The sequence below is a fragment of the Ambystoma mexicanum genome, chromosome 1p, assembly GCF_040938575.1.
Source record: "Ambystoma mexicanum isolate Mex_15411 chromosome 1p, UKY_AmexF1_1, whole genome shotgun sequence".
NCBI classification, from domain to species: domain Eukaryota; kingdom Metazoa; phylum Chordata; class Amphibia; order Caudata; family Ambystomatidae; genus Ambystoma; species Ambystoma mexicanum.
Genome location: NC_090921.1, coordinates 735,493,214 through 735,506,111, shown reverse-complemented (window position 1 = coordinate 735,506,111; position 12,898 = coordinate 735,493,214). Strand labels below are relative to the sequence as shown.

The window sequence follows — 12,898 nt, the reverse complement described above, 5'->3', positions numbered from 1 at the left end:
CGCTGACCCTTGGTGGGTAGTAGGCAGGGCTTCCTGATGTTTGTTCAGAGTTGTTTCCCGTGCTGTAATAGTTCTGATTTGCACGGGACTGCCCTCAAAAGGGACCGCCGAGAACCACCTCCCCTTTGGGTGGAAGGTTTGAGCCATCTGTTGCAAGGACTTAAGAGTCTCATGCCCTTTCTTGGCCATCTCCTGGGCATCAGCTACAGCTTTCCCGAAGAGATGGGTCTCTTCTATGGGTTTGTGGATAAGAGCAGCCTGTGTTTCAGGCTTTAACCCCGAGTTATGAAGCCAATCGTGCCGCTTGAGTAAAGTGCCCTGGGCCAGAGACCTGCCTGCTGTCTCAGCAGTGTCCAGAGTGTTCTTGATAATATTCTGGTTAACATGCCTGCCTTCAGACACAATAGTGAGATGCCTGGACCTAACGGGTTCAGGAACTTTCTGGAGACCTTCCTGTACCAGGTTCCATTGAGCATCTGCATAACTCACCGGCAGCGTGGTGTTACTCGCTATGCGGGTGGTGTATGGAGCTGCCGAGGTAACACGCTTACCTAGGGCGTCCAACTTCTTGAATTCCTTGTCCTGAGGTGCCTCCACCGTAGCAAGGGGTACTCCTGCCCGTTTCCGGGTGGTAGTCACTACCAAGGAGTCGGGGGTGGCGTGGCCCTTAATATATTGAGGGTCCGAAAGGGCTGGCTGAAATAGCTTTTCCACTCTTGGGTTCACTGCCCTGGTTTGAGCTGGCGACACCAGGGAGGGAGCCAATAATTTAGTTGGGGAATGGCTTGGCTTGAGCAGGGTTTCTCCTTGAGAATGTCCTCCACAAAGTCTTGTTTGGGTACTGCCTCTTGAGTAGTGATCTGGAAGTGATCTGCTGCCTTCCTTAAAATGGCATTGAAGGCCATTTGGTCGTCTACAAGCGAGCCCTGGCGAGCTGGGGCAGATGGAGGAGAATCCAGGCATAGAACATCAGTGTCCTGATCTTGCGTGGGGAACGTACATGGCTCGGTTTCCACTTGCTAGGTTTCCTCCCAGTTGTCCATGGCATCCGCCTGGTCCTCAGTGTAGTCCTGCAGGAAGGAAGGGTCTTTGCTGTAGGTGTCTTGATAGTTGTCCATGTGGACCACCTCTTCCTGATGGACAGAAACCGAGGGCGAGAGTCAAGATTTTCTTGAAAACGTGAAGCCGATCTTACAACAGGTTCCCCACGAGATCTTATGGGAAGGCCGTTCGGGGGTGAAATAGGACTTTTTCAAGACTATCCATGCACCCCTCAAATTTCGCCCTTGTCCACTTAGAGGAACCAGAAGGGCCTAGAGGTGTAAAAACAGTGTTCCATCCCTTTGGCGTTGAAATTAATTTCCTAGGATGCTGGACAGATGCTCTTGATTGTCAATGTAGTTTTCGCGAGTATCAGGGCACCATGGCGGGTCTTTAGACTTTTCTGCGACCTGCCCCATGCGTTTCGACGGTGTAGGTACCAGCCCAACCGCCGAAGTAATTCTTGCGATGCGGTCTTCAATCTCTGCCGAATCGGCGCGAGTTAACAGGTTCGAAGGCTTATCAGAAGATTTACCGCCTACAGCGGCATTGCAGGGCCTAGTGGTAGATTTTTCACCTGGAGGCTTAGTAGTAGGTTTTAGGCCTACCAGGCCTTTAGGGACAGTCGGAGCGTCAAGAGAACGCGCTTCGACGTGTAAACCCGATTTAGGGGTAGCACTCTTGTTTTTGGAGTGCCCAGTCGCAAGACGCTGCTGCGGATGCGGGGAAGGCTGTTGATCTACCCGATCAGAGGAATCCGCCGAAAATTTCGACGGCCCTGTTGGCGCCTTCACCTTTGTCGACTGAACTATCGAAATTGGTGGTGAGGTTGTGTGTTTAGTGTGTTGCGGTTTTTGTACACCCCTGTTGCCGGGTGTTGTCCCTGAAGCATGACCAGTGTCAGGCCTTGAAGGGACAGGCGTGGGGGACCTAGAAGTGTCCACCTCAAGGTCTATAACATCCGATACGGATGTTTGGTCATCGAAGGTGCCCCAGTCACTTTCGGCGGGTGTGGCGGTGGGGGAGGAGGGTTCAGCCCACGACATACCGTACGCGGCCCACCTCTTTACAAAGCGCTCCTTAAAGGTCTTAGGCCGAAGGAGCTTACAAGCCACACACTGCTTCTCGTTGTGATCTATGGGGAGACGACAATTACACGTTCTGTGCTATTCTTTCCACGGGTATCGGACCCTACACTTAGGGCAGATCCTAAATGGAGTCCTTTTCGTAGCGAAAGGTACAAACAAGGATGACCAGACCTAGAGGGGGAAAGAGGAAAGACATAACGAAAGATATGGCCACCCCAACACCACTCTCCCTACTGTGTAGGCCGGCCAGAGGGTCCGGCCACGTGGATGCCTCAGCCGCAGGATCTTAGACGCCATATTTTAGGCGCTGAATCCGCCGAAGCTTCCTGCAGTCTTTGTCGAAATTCTTGTTCGCCGAAGTGACTTATAAGGGAATAACCAACAAAGTCGGTATAAAGTTAAACAATGTCTCATATGTAAGAACTCCGCTATAGGGCGACCAGTTATCTGGGCAGAAAAAAACAATCTGAGGGACCTCGGCGCGTGAGGGATTTTGGGTTCACTACACGATAGGGATAGCGTTACAGACAAGCCTATGCCGACGTCCCCTTTCAGTCCCCGAAAGATAAGATGCAGTACTCCGCGGTTACCACTGGATGTCGGACCATATGCACAGCATGTGATTAAAAGAACACACTATAAAAATGAACAGAGCAGGTAATACTATCACACAATATACTAATATAAAACATATATACAGTCACTGTTAGTCAATGCAAAGTATACAATTACAAACCACCCCCTCCCCCCAATAACTGAAAGGGGAGGTATGCAATTAACAATTGCACCAACAGTCCACAGGAATAGAAAACGTAACTGGCAAATTCAGAGCCTAAATTGATTGGGCCCTGTGCCCAAAAGTTCTCAAATAGCTTTAGGAGTTTGGAAAACGTTAGGGAAAGGGGAAGTAAAATGCTTTTCTACCTTTTGGAACAAGGGTTGCCAAAGCCAAGAGTTATAAAACCAATCAAAGTTCTTCACAAACGTTTAAAGGGTGGAGACAGGGGCAGCAGTAAGTATGGTTACTACTCGCCACCAAACTCTATTTTTCTTCAAGACGTGGCAAGTCGAAGGAGGAACGCTGGAAGTAGGTTTTCCCGCTATTAGATACAGTAGCAGATGCCCAGAAGGTTTGAGTGCAAGCAAAGTTTGTCGGGTCCAGGAGAAGCCTGCAACACTTCAGTGGACGAATGCAGGTACCAATGCAAGAATCTTCCGAACACTACCAGACAGGGGATGGCCAGTTCCAGCGATTGTCACTGCGCACAGCACCAGCAAGCATCTCCGTAGTCTCGGTCAAAGAAAGCCCCCCAATTAAGGACCCCTTAATGATGGGACGTTGAAACTGGAGTTGGTCAGTCCACTGGTTGGCCCAGGAACACTTCCTGAAAGGAAAGATCTCTTTACAGCACCTTTCCCTCCATTTTATATGGACCCTGTTAGAGAGAATACTCAGAAATGTGCTAATTTTCTTCTACCTTAAGAGACCTCCAGCTCTTTTCGCTGGAATTTAGGAATTTTAATTTCTAACCTGGAGAGAGCAGGATCTTTTTCCCCACTCTCCCAGGTATTTTTCTGCAATTTGGACTCTGTTTCTTCTGACGTTGGAGTCTGAAACTCCATAGGCATCATCTTTGTGACACACAGCACCTTCTGAACAGTGGCACAGGGAAGTCTTCCAGATTTCCCAAAGGTTTGAATACCTTCTCTTGGTGAAACTACTGTTTCCAAGTGCAGTGAAGTGAAATTTACTTTACTTACATGTTGTAATTTTCTTACAATAGGGTGCTGGAGGGGTTACTTAGAATCCCTTTTGTCTAGTTTCTCATGTAACATTTTTGTGTTACCCTTTCTACAATTAATGGCTGGTGGCAGTGGTTTACTTTACTACCATTGTGTGTTTCTACCGAGGGCAGTAATTTCAGCTGCAGTAAAGCACCCAGGGGTTCCCATTTTAGCAAAATGGCCCTTGTCTTTCTGCCATTTCTTGTTGGAAAGGTCCTTCTTGTGATTTAGTCTGCGCGCCTAACCAGTTTTGGTCCCTTTGTTCATTTTGTCTTTGGCGGGATTCACTGGTGAAGCCCGTGTCTGGCAAGGGTAGGAAGTGCCTAAAACTCCCTGTTCTTAATACCCTTGGTTGCAGGAATGCACCCAAAAAGGTGATTGGCCGGCTGGCCCACCACCCTGCTGTGTGATTGACAGCTAGGCTGCGAATGAATGGGAAAAACCCACATAAAAGGCAAGGCTTTTGGCTTGGAAGGCAGATTCGACCACTGGACGAAGGAATCCTAAGAAGAACTTGGAAGAGATGCCTGCTGCAACTCCTAGACTGTTGGTTTGCCCAGTGAATCCCTGCTGCTGTGCTGAAGCTCCGAATTCGCCTCAACTAGAGAAGACCTGCAAAGGAAGACTTCTCCCATTGGGTTGGTGGGACCAATCTACCCCAAGACAAGCTCATCTGGAAATCCTCTAGGAGTTGGCTGTACTTCCATTGCTGCTGCAGAAAACGATTGCCAGGGAGAGGAACACCAGAATCGAGTGAGTCTAAGTCGGACCCAAGCTCCAGGAAGATCCTCCGGACTCCCACGAAGCAGGACTGACCAGGTTTGCACCATCTCAACATAGTGCTGGACCCCCACATGCAAGGAAAGTCCATAAAGGTATCTGAGAACCGCGGTGGTGCTATTTGCGAGAGTCGCAAGGAGCTGAAACCACAAAGTGCCGCTGATCTGAAGTTTGCCCATTGCTGCCACCGACCTTCAATTCGTAAAGCAGGAGTCCCCAGCCATCCCCACGACTAAGGCCCAGGAACAACATGCTCTGCAGACCTACACAGTAACAGAAGCCAGCTGGAACGAATTTCTTCTAACTAAAGGTACTGTAAAACTAATGGGACTTACCTATTGTTGTGTAGCCTTGCTAGTTCTCAGTTGAGACTTGTCTTGGTTGCTTGCAGCTTTGCCCCTCACAAGCCTCCCAGCTTGTGGCCCTACAGCCATTTCATTTTTATACAAAAAAGTCTAAAACACTGTGAAAGGCTTTTACTTACCTACAAGAAGTGCTTGAGCTCACCTATACTTTTGTTCAACTAACATTGGCTTTCCTGGCTACCTGAAAGGCTCTTCTTATCCTCTGACTTTGTGCTTTAACTATCCCTCAACAAAGGTCACACATTACATAACTTGTGGGGCTTCGAAAGGGTTAATTTACTTTGCAATGGAGGTTTCAAAAGTACTTACCTGCTGAAGAATATTTGTTAACCATTGTTTTATTCCCTCATCTCTGTTGACTCTCTACCCAGTATGGCTCTAAATGTACCAGTGATATATTAATGTCCACAGTGTCCTAGATATTCAAGTCACCTCAGGGTGTAGGAAGAATCTGTGCGACATACCAAATGGGTATTCACTGATTTAAAGAAACTGATTGTGTATTTTGAAGTATATTTTTGTGTTAAATATATTTGATCCCTTCTAAAGAAGGCGTATTCAACTGACTTAAATAAATTAATAATTGTTCAATCAAGAAAACTTGTGTGTAAGTGTTTATTTGAATAACCGTCACTGTGAAACTGTTACAACCCTACAGCTCACATTGACCCCTCTTCAGATCAGCCTGGCTGCTCAGTCACTCTACCAACTTGTGTAGTACATGCTTATATCAATGTTTGGGTTAACTATTTCCAAGAGGACAAGGCTGGTGCAGTCTCCCAGCAGGTACTGCATACAATCTTGCCTAACAGACCCCCAATCTTTTTGCTTTTAAATTTGAATCAGTCCAGCTCTTTTTGTTTTTGCAGTGCAGTGACGCCTCCAGCATCACTACACTGGCTTTTGCTAATTTGTCACAGGGAAACTGGCATGTCGTTCAGGCTGTCAGTACTGGAAAATATTGTTTCCCTTAGTCTTGTTACGTTATCACTTTTGGTAACTTATCATTGTACAATGCATCGTACAATGGGGTACACTTTTTGTTTTGCCCTAGACTAAAACTCAGGAGTATAGTTTACTCTAGGTGTGCCTAAAGGACAAGCTGGTGGAAACAGTTCATTTGGACTATTTATTTGTGTATTTCACTTTAGCTTTACCGCGTGAGGCTAGCTACTGTGGCTAGTTACTACACATCGCTGTGCCACAAGCTTTTTAGTTTGTCCCTTGGCCATCTTGTCACCAACCCTTCGTCCTGACCTAGGAGGACAGGAAAATCCTTGTATGGATTTCCAGTGCCTGAGAAAGCAGAGGCTTTTCGCAGACTACAGCAGGGGCATGTGTGTTTGCTGCCAGGAAGTGGGTTGGGGCTGTTCACAAATGGGGGAATGGGGTGTTTGAATGGGGTGTTTGAATGGGAGAGAGTGGAATTGTTGGAATAAGGCCTGGCAACAAACTTCTGCTGCTGTCCTTGAACAGGACTGTCTTGTAGGTGATCCTTGGAGTGGAGGGAACTTCCATTCTCGATGTCTGCTCACACTCCTGCAAAGAAGAGCCCTCAGAAGTGTCCACGATCACCCTGTGGCTGCCCTGCTCAGTTTGGGTTACGGTGCTGGAGAATTCTCTGTACCGAGGCCTGGAACGTTGGGGATCAACAGCATGTGCTACAGGACACCTCTGTCATGTTTTGTGGTTCCAGCAGCAAGGGGACCAGAGATAGGAGGTGAAGTTCAACCCCGACAAAGCTGTCCACCCACCCTGGGTAGCTGTGCATGGGTGGCCTTTGTCCAAAACAGCTTTTCTGCACCCAGTCCTGTGCCAAGATGGGCCCTGCATCACGTTCTTCTGCATTCCCCAACCTGAAGACCTTGCACCAGCATGTGTATCCAACCTGAGAAGTGGTCGAACCTGCAGCCCCTGGGCATCCAGGACCATCGCTGACGGCGGGAAACAAGACCTTGGGCCCTCTTCTGAAGACCTGCCAAGTCCTAATAAGAATCTGAGAATGGGGGCAAGTTGTAACAGTACTCGCCTGAACCCCTAACTCCCTTTTAAAAGTTTGGCAACTGAGGAACACTTATTAGCTAGGATAACCTGTCCTCTACCCTTTTAAACTCATTGGACCCCAGAAGCCCTCCACTAACTTTCCTGTCTCACAAAACCTTGTCTAACTTTGGTGAACGTTTGGGCACAAGGCCTCATACATCTTAGGAATGGTCTTTTAAAGTTATCTCTGTGCACCTGTAGTGCTGCATACTAATACTTACCTTCCTTTGCAGGTAATATATCATTTATTTAGTCTACCAAGGTTCCTGAGTAGTACAGTAGAGTGGCAGAGCAGTTAGGCTTATCATAAGAGGAAGGTGTGGGCTGTAGATAAGTACAATGAACATAGTTAGCAATGCACATCAAACCAACATTTCCACATACATGTATATTACAAGATAATATTTACACAAGAGTCACTTAAATACTTAGTCAAATAAACCAACGCATGTATACTTTTAGATACATTCAAAAGTCCACTTCTAAATGGTAGCTGCTGAACGCTTACAACTGTTACAGGAGCTGGACAGGTCTACCATATTATTGGTAATAACGCGCACCCACAAAGTAATACGTTAATTGAATTAACATAAATCAAAGACATACAAGATAGTGGATTTTAGGCAGGAAAATAGTGCAATAGCAGTTCGGAGAGCCTTAAAGACTTGAAAAGCAGCAGAAGTCAACAGTTCCTGTGGAAACTTTCTAGTCTCTAGCGTAAGAAACGCAAGACTTAACCAACATTGAAGACCCTGTTAAAAGGACTTGCTAATGGGACACAAGCAGCAGCTTTGGTAAGAGGGCGTTTTCCTGGACACCTCTATGTGCACTCCAACGCTCTGGAGCGACTTTTTGGAATAATGCATGCACTACCTTTTTTCCCACAGTAGCTTTGGTTAGAAGAAACATTTGTGGCTGGATGCTCTTCGATGTTGCAGCTCTGGACCCGACCTCTGGATTCCTTGGTCTGATGACGAAAGGCTTTGATCAACTTCTCTGGTCACTCTGTGGTTTTAGCTCATTTTCTGCAGCACATACAAAGGACACGAGTCACAGTTAATCTTCTTCAGTTCCTTCAGTCCTGCACCCTTTGAGGGGACTTGGACAAGTTGGATTGTGTCTCTGGCGTGACCTTGAGGGCTCAGCAAATACTTAGACGGATGTGGCCTTCCCACGGCGATGCACCCAAAATAGGCCGCAGGTCTCCTGGTATTGGGGTTCTGCACCTGTGATAACTCACAGAACCTCGGGAGATTGCTCAAATCAAAGTTCGCCTTGAGACTGGTTGTTCTCACCAGTCAAAGGGAAGGAGTCCTCTTCGGAGTTCCTGTCGCAAAGAAAACTGGGTCAGGACAGCAGCGGTCGCTTCACAGTGTTGCAAAGGGTCTGCAGGAGTCTCTGGTGATCTTCGGTTACTTCAGCTTCCAGTTGTCTACTTGCTTTTCACTCCAGGGGCCTCACGCCTTTTATACAGTTCCAGCACACACTCCTCTGCAATCTCTCAGCAGTTTACAGAAAGGGGCGTATGGCTGTCTAATCAGTACAGCCAGACCCCCAGTGGGAGCTGGTCCCATTCAGGTACTCTCGTAGATAAAGGGCAAGAGGGGTGGAAAACCCCTCCCCACTCCGTGTCTGCCCAGACAATCTGGAGTGCAGGCAGGCAGGCACACACACACACACACACACCACTCGCCCCCCACCCACCTCCCGGGCATGGCGGAAGGTCTAACAAAGAACCACCACACTGGAAATATGCCCCCCCGTCACTAAACTAGGTTGGCCTTCTATAGATCTGTCCGGTACAATGTTACATTGGCAGAATTTATTCCACTATGTTTTTTGCAAAAAATGCTCAGCTGGGAAAAAAAACTGAAAAATATGGGGGTTGAGGGGGCAGGGGATACAAGGGGTAGGAGGTGTGGGGAATAGATACTAGATAATAGGGAAGAGGAAGCTGGGGGGGGACACCATGTTTTTTTCAACCACAAATTTTCAACAAAGAACTCCATCAAAATAAACCTGGTGATCTAAGACCATAGAACCCATCTGTCCACAATGTCAGAGTATAGAAAATCGGTCCCAACAGTAGCCATTCGCGGTAAACGCAAATGTGCACATAAACAAAGTACAAACGTAACTGCTGCCACCAGCTTGTTTCTAGGCACATATAAAAGAAACCAAAAATCCCTTGTGCAAAAAGCTACCGTGATACTAAAGTATCCCCATTGCACTGCAAGGTGCTGTGTGCAATGTTACAAAGTACAACAATTAAAAAGGGAAACTTTACTGAGATTGAAGGAGTAGTACGTTTCCTCATAATAGCAAAAGGGAAGTGAAGCTGAAGGCTTTACACTTCCCCCTCAAAACAGCAATTAAAGCAAAAACAATGGGTTTTGATGAACTATGGAGGGAAAGTTGCAAACAAAAATAATCTTTCCTAACAAGTCTCAGTGGAATTTTAAAAACCTGGTTGCCATCTAATGGATGAAACAGGCTTTTCTTCCCCCATCACAAAATGCCACCAACCAGTGAGTAAACACTAGGAACGGAGACAACACTATATAAACTGACAAGGGACTTGCCCAGAGTCCCAGTTGAGGACTTTCCTTCCAACACTCTGGTATGGCAGCAGTTTCATGTACTAAACACTTTGGCGAGAGTGGGCGGGCGGGAGGTTGTAGGACAAACACTCAATTCTGACAGCATAGGAAACATGAAGGAGTAAGCAGAGGACAAGAACACAAGACACTCACATCCTTCTCATTATCTTCCACTGGGCTACCGACAAAGGCGATGATCCTCATTTTGTGGTTCTTCCCCTGACGATGTTTAAGGGCCAACTGGAAGAGAAAAGCATAATAAAACATCAAATTGCATGGTACAAAAGTTCCTCTTCACCATTTCAATCGGCTGTCACCTTTCTTCATATGATCAATGAGAACTCTTCCAGCCAACCTAAGAGTTTTTCCCTATTGTGAGCTTGGAGCTTTTGCGTCTTAATGATAGATTGAGCTTTTCCACAGGTCTGGGGAGGCTAGTCTGGCATAGAGAGTGGCAAACCCCAGTTCAACACTGATACAGAAAAGCTGCCTAACATTAACGACACCCATGACCGAAAGTCGGATGAGCTCTCTTCAATGAGTCGAGATGCCAGGATCCTTAGGCACATCCTAAAGAGAATAAGTGAAGCGAACATCACTGAAGCATTACCATTAAGAGGCAACACTGGAAGATTTTTTGCGACTATCAATTATGGAGCGCAGGTCGGTGCCAAGAGATGGCCATCGACAAGCACGCAAGACTTGGGAAAGAGTCACAGACTATGGAGATCATGCTTCTTGAAGAAGCACCATTAGTGAAGCAGGTGACTACAACCCATAATCTCTCATGCATCCCTGCCCCCTGCTGCCCCGAGACTTTCCCTATCCACAATAAAAGTCTGCTCAATATCGGTTACAATGAGACATGCTAGAAAGGTCTAAAATAACTATTGCAGCTGTGAAGAGAATCTCTCGATGTGCAACCATTGAACCAAAAAGAGAAGCAACAAATTAGAGCTAGCATAGACAATACACGTGTTGAAACAATTTTTATAGAGAATCAGGCATTCACTACTAACTATACACATTCACTTCGGTGTGCTCTGCTAAGAGTACCAGCGCTTGACCTCTAGAATACAGTTCCAGCAGTTTAGACTACTGTAGAGTAGTCAAGAGAATAAAAAGAATCAGGTAAGTAACCATCTGTGGAGACGCAATATGCTGAAAGAAAAAGTTACTTCTTACCTGGTAACGTTCTTTCGATGGGATGTTCCTCCGACGTATTCCTTATCTTGATAGATCATCTCCAGCTTGCTGGCCTCAGAATTTTTTTTTTTTCATTAGAGAGCGCTGCGCGTCGACGTCCCTCGATCCGATGTCCCTCGACGGCCTCCGTATCGGCGCCGACGTCGTCATGCGTATAAATAGACTCGCACAGCGTCCGTTGCTCAGTTCCGTTTTGACGTTAACAGTTTTACATGAATTGGTTAGTGACCCAGAAGGAGCGTAAGCTGTAACCACAAGGGAAGTTTTACTGACGGGATGGATGGGAGGGGCGATAAGGAATACGTCGGAGGAACATCCCATCGAAAGAACGTTACCAGGTAAGAAGTAACTTGTTCTTCGAAGGGATTGTGTCCTCCGACGTATTCCTTATCTTAATAGACTCCCATAGCAGTGGTGTATAACTGGAGGTGGGAGTAAAATTGCCATGTTTCCCTTCAAGAGTGAACAGAGTGCAACACAGCTTTGCCAAATCTAGTCTCTTGGCTAGAGGAGGAATCCAGGTTGTAAAATCTTGTGAAGGTATGTGCAGACGACCATGTGGCAGCCGCACATATGTCTCGAATCGGTACCCCTCTTTGGAGGACCGAAGAGGCTGCAATACCCCTGGTTGAATGAGCCCTAAGATTTTGAGGAGGATCTTTCCCTGCCAGTTTGTAACATTCCAGAATGGCTAAAATAATCCATCTGGAAATGGTGTCTGTTTTGTTATCGGTAATTGCAATTTGTGCCCTGAGTAACCTACGAACAGCTGGTCTGCTTGCCTAATTCTAGCAAGTCTGCCGATGTAAAAGCTCAAAGCCCGCCTTGGGTCCAGCCTATGCAGCCTTTGTTCCTCTTTCCCCGGATGGGGAGGGGGATAAAATAAAGGCAAGGTAATAATCTGAGTTGGAATTCAGAAACCACCTTTGGGAGAAAATTAGGCTTCACTTGTAGGACAACTTTATCGCATGAAACATTGTATGAGGGGGTTTACAAGATAGAGCCTGTAATTCGGTCACCCTCCTAGCAGATGTCAATGCCACTAATAAGACAGTTTTAAGGGTGAAAAACCTAAGTGAACAAGAGTGGAGTGGTTCAAAAGGAGTAGCCATCAGGAAATTTAAGACTAAATTTAAGTCCCATAAGGGAACTTGGAATGGTCTTGGAGGACAGACATTGGTTAATCCCTTCAGAAATTGTATTACTAAGGGTAACTTGAAATACGATGGTTCCTCTGTAGTGCGCTTGAAGATCGATAGCGCTGCGAGATAACCCTTGATAGTGCTAACCTGAAGGCCCGAATTTGCCAAATAGAGTAGAAAAGATAACATTGTTGGTGTACCACATGAAAAGGGGTCGAAATTCTTTCCTCTACACCAGCTGCAAAATTTGTTCCAACGGCAGCGGTATAAAGTCTTTGTTGCTGGCCTTCTTGCCGAAAGCAACACCTCCATGACGTCATCTGGGAGGTCCCAATCCTTGTATCTCAACCTTTCAGATACCAAGCGTGAAGGTTGAAGGTTCTGATGTCTGGATGGAGAACCTGACCTCCCTTCTGCGAGAGAAGATTCTCCTTGAGTGGAAGACGAATTGGAGGGCAGAAGGACATGTCCAGAAGGTCCGGGTACCATGTTCTCCTGGCCCAGTCTGGGGCAATTAGGATCATGGTTTTCCGGAACCTTCTCAACCTCCTGATCATTTCAGGAATGACAGGGACTGGAGGAAACGCGTATAGAAGTGGAAACTCCCAGTCCACTACGAACGCATCCCCTAGAGCTCCTCTCGGGGGAAATTCCCTTGAACAAAACTGATCGCACTTCCTGTTGATGCTGGTGGCGAACAGATCCACTTGAGGGGTTCCCCAAAGGGTGAAGATCTATTGAAGGACTTCCTGAGCTAGTTCCCACTCATGGGTGACTGTACTCTGCCTGCTCAGAGCTTCCGCTGTGAAGTTTTTCTCTCCGGCTAAGTGAACTGCCAATAGAGAGAT

The 12,898-nt window shown here is 46.8% G+C and overlaps 1 protein-coding gene across 1 annotated transcript in view; it reads right to left on the bottom strand.

Moving 5' to 3' along the window:
- Positions 1-12,898, bottom strand: part of PSMD4 (proteasome 26S subunit ubiquitin receptor, non-ATPase 4) — a 498,575-nt gene that overhangs the window by 203,249 nt on the left and 282,428 nt on the right. The window contains exon 4 of the mRNA XM_069650246.1: positions 9,856-9,942. Coding sequence (XP_069506347.1) covers positions 9,856-9,942 — 87 coding nt within the window. The remainder of the gene's footprint in view (positions 1-9,855; positions 9,943-12,898) is intronic.